Source organism: Vollenhovia emeryi, unplaced genomic scaffold, assembly GCF_000949405.1.
Source record: "Vollenhovia emeryi isolate VEMERY1.0 unplaced genomic scaffold, V.emery_V1.0 DF940810.1, whole genome shotgun sequence".
NCBI classification, from domain to species: domain Eukaryota; kingdom Metazoa; phylum Arthropoda; class Insecta; order Hymenoptera; family Formicidae; genus Vollenhovia; species Vollenhovia emeryi.
The window spans coordinates 3,675-7,101 of record NW_011965556.1 but is presented as its reverse complement, the minus strand read 5'-3'; the positions used below and the strand labels follow the sequence as shown (position 1 = coordinate 7,101).

The 3,427-nt window shown below is 47.4% G+C and overlaps 1 protein-coding gene across 1 annotated transcript; it reads right to left on the bottom strand.

Annotated features, from left to right (window-relative positions):
* Positions 1-2,595: 2,595 nt before the first annotated feature.
* Positions 2,596-3,323, bottom strand: LOC105555731 (the record flags this gene model as incomplete). Its single annotated transcript, XM_012002774.1, has 3 exons — positions 2,596-2,894; positions 2,935-3,069; positions 3,149-3,323. Coding segments are annotated over 3 exons (431 nt in total), but the record flags the coding sequence as incomplete, so codon positions are not given.
* Positions 3,324-3,427: the final 104 nt, after the last annotated feature.

The window sequence follows — 3,427 nt, the reverse complement described above, 5'->3', positions numbered from 1 at the left end:
GCCGCGAACAGATGGACAGGACAAAACAAAAGTTACCAACTATCGACCAATTACGATAAGCTCGATTCTGAGTAGATTATTCTGGGGGATAATCGACCAGAAACTAAGAAAAGAGGTGACAATGACGCCCCGTCAGAAGGGCTTTACGACGGAGGCAGGATGCTTCAATAACATACACATCCTAAGTGAGTTGCTGAGGCACTCAAAAATGACAGAAGGCCTGGTCGCAATGCAGCTGGACGTCTCCAAGGCGTTCGACACAATACCGCACGAAGCCATTGGAGCTGCGCTGCGTAAAAAGGGGCTGCCCGAGTTAGTGGTACGACTCGTGACAGACTCCTACAAGGATGTGTATACACTGTATACGACCATCAGAAACAAAGAGGAGAGAATAGAAATAAAAATCCAACGCGGGGTCAAGCAGGGAGACCCCCTCTCTCCTCTTTTATTCAACTTGGTGATGGAGCCCATGTTGAAAGCGTTGGAAAGTCAGCCTGGGTACACAATCAATAATGATACAAGCGTATCAGCACTGGCATTCGCAGACGACATAATCCTTACGGCACAAAATGTACCACAAGCCAGAAATCTGCTCAGAAGCGCGGAGACCTACCTAAGGGGGCTAGGTATGAGAGTCTCCGCGGAGAAATGCTCAACATTCATGATCAAGCCGACCAAAGACTCCTGGTACCTGGCAGATCCCGGGCTGACACTACTAAGTGGAGATGGTATCCCGTACGCGGATGCGGGTACCACAATAAAATACCTGGGTGTGAGAATATCTCCTTGGGCTGGAATAGATATAAAGGGCCTAAAGGATAATCTCTGCTCAGCGCTCCAACGCATCAAAAAGTTGGCGCTGAAACCACCCCAGAAGGTCCAGATCATCTCCACATACCTAGTCCCACACTACTGTATCAGTTGGTACTGGCGGCGCCACCAGTAACCTATCTTAGGCAACTAGACCAGGAGCTACGGGTGGTGATCAAGGACATCTACCACTTGCCGCAATCAACAGCCAACGGATTACTATACTGCGGCAAGAGAGACGGGGGACTAGGATTCCCTAAGCTGGAAACTTTGGTGGTGGGTTCCAGCTTACGGGCTGGACTAAAATTCACGGAGTCCGAAGACTCCGTGATGCGAGCTCTAGCGGAGGCTGCAGGCATGGTGAACCGTCTCAAGAGTCTAGTGGCCTCCGCTCGAATAAACTGGCCAACCAATATGGACGCCATCAAAAGGTACAAGGCCAAGATGCGCAAACAAGAGCTCGCAGCATGGGCAGCTCTGGTGTCGCAAGGAAAGTCGGTTGAGTCTCTCACCGACGATAAGTTTGGAAATGCTTGGCTCTATAAACCGTCGCTCCTAAAGCCATGCAGATTCATAACGGCCCTCAAAATGCGCACCAACACCACCGCAAACAGAGTCAACTTAAATAGAGCTGGCCCGATGGCGGACGTGAGACGTAGAAAGTGCAAGAGTAAGCCTGAAACTCTCGCACACATCCTGGGGCAGTGCACTATCATGAAGGAACACACGATCCGCCGCCACGACGAGATAGTTAATCTACTCGTCGACAAAGTCACAAGCAGAGACAAAGAGGTAGCAGTAACGAGGGAAACAACTTACAGGCCACCCTCGGACGGGAATCTCAAACCCGATCTGGTAATACAGAGCCGGAAAGGGGTCTTAGTGGTCGATGTTACGGTCCGCCACGAAGACAATGATTACCTTGTTCAGGGACACAAAGACAAAGTTAGAAAATATAGCCGACTGCTACCTCACCTGCAGCGCGACCTAGGAGCTTGCGCTGCAGAAGTCCTACCAATCGTGGTGGGAATGCGAGGAGCAATGCCCAAGGAGACAGTCAGAAACTTGGCGAAATTAGGAATCTCAGACTGCAAGATGCTCATCACAATATCGTTGATAGCGCTACGTAATTCCATCGAGCAATACCACATGTTCATGGATTACGATGCTCCTCGCGTGCCGGCGGAGGCCCCCAGCTCCGTCGGATAAAAACTTCCAACCCAATAGCCTCTCAGCCAACTGACGCACTACGGGCAGACGTGGGTTACTGTACACTGTAGTTGTCCTAATTTATTTAATTAATTAATTTATTTATTTATCACGCAATGGGCGGGCAATCTACACCCAACCTTGCGAAGGATCCTCTGACCCGGCGCTGGCAGTGAACAGGCTCTATACACCGCAACCGCAGCAGCGTCTTTTACTACAAGACTAATCGAGACTAACCAACGACTAATCAAGACCAATCAAGACTAGTCATAACTATTTATCATATATTTATTGAACATACATGGTTTGTCCCAAAAGTCATGAAATATACTTTTTTGCCGCGCCCCTACTGGTCGCAGCGTGTTCGGACCGGTTGGGTGAGGTGGGGGGGACTCTTAGCTTCATTTCGCACTAACGTGCAGTCTGCTGCAACAATCAGAAGCATCAGAATAGCTGATTAAGTGCACCCTCGTTTCGACATCACGTCACGACGCGCGATGGCGGATACTTCCGAACAACGTTGCGCGATCAAATTTTGCACAAAACTCGTTAAAAAAGCTGCCGAAACTCACAGTGCGTTTTCCTTTCAATTTTGCCGTTTATATGGTCTGTATAATAGATTCAGACGCCGAGCTCACATCTAAAGAATCTGAAACTCCTGCTGTACTTGCAAGTGACTGCCCAGCTGAGTTCTGACTATTAGAAGCATTAGATTCAACATCTGCGAAAAAAATTACACGTGATGTAATTGATGTTAATTCCATTTCACAGTATTACCAAAAAATTGTTTGTACTTTTCAAGAAACAAATAATTATCACTGCTCCACATACTAGACGGCGACAGCAACTCTGAAGTTTGAGGTGACAAAATTGACCTAATTGCAGGTGGCGAAGGGGGGTCGAGCTAGAGTTGACCTGAATACAGGTGGTGACGGTGAGGGAGAGGGTCGGGCAAACACAGGTGAAGCTCTGTCAGCTTCAAAATTGGGCCTCACAACTGTAGCCGTCTGACTTTTTGGCAAAGCATTCGTACTGTAGCTACTTGACGTTCTGGAAAATAGATCAAAACATAATATGACCCAGTTTGTCCAAATATATCTGTACTATGCACATAAAATAAAACACATACTTGCGTGCAACAATATGGTCTGCCAGAAACATACATTCCTCATACAATGGCCATGTGGGTACATATGGTGCCATCGCTCCCTGTCCTGACTTCCCCTTTAGTGACACTAGTACTTTTCGCTTTTCTCTGCCGAAGCGTTGGCGAATATTATAAAACAATTTACAAGCCTCTGGTCCTAAAAATCAAACAAATATGAATCTGCAGGACAACGTAACTTAATCTAACTTCTTATGTCACAAAAATACATTTTGCGATTTTTAGCCTACCTGATTGGGGGTT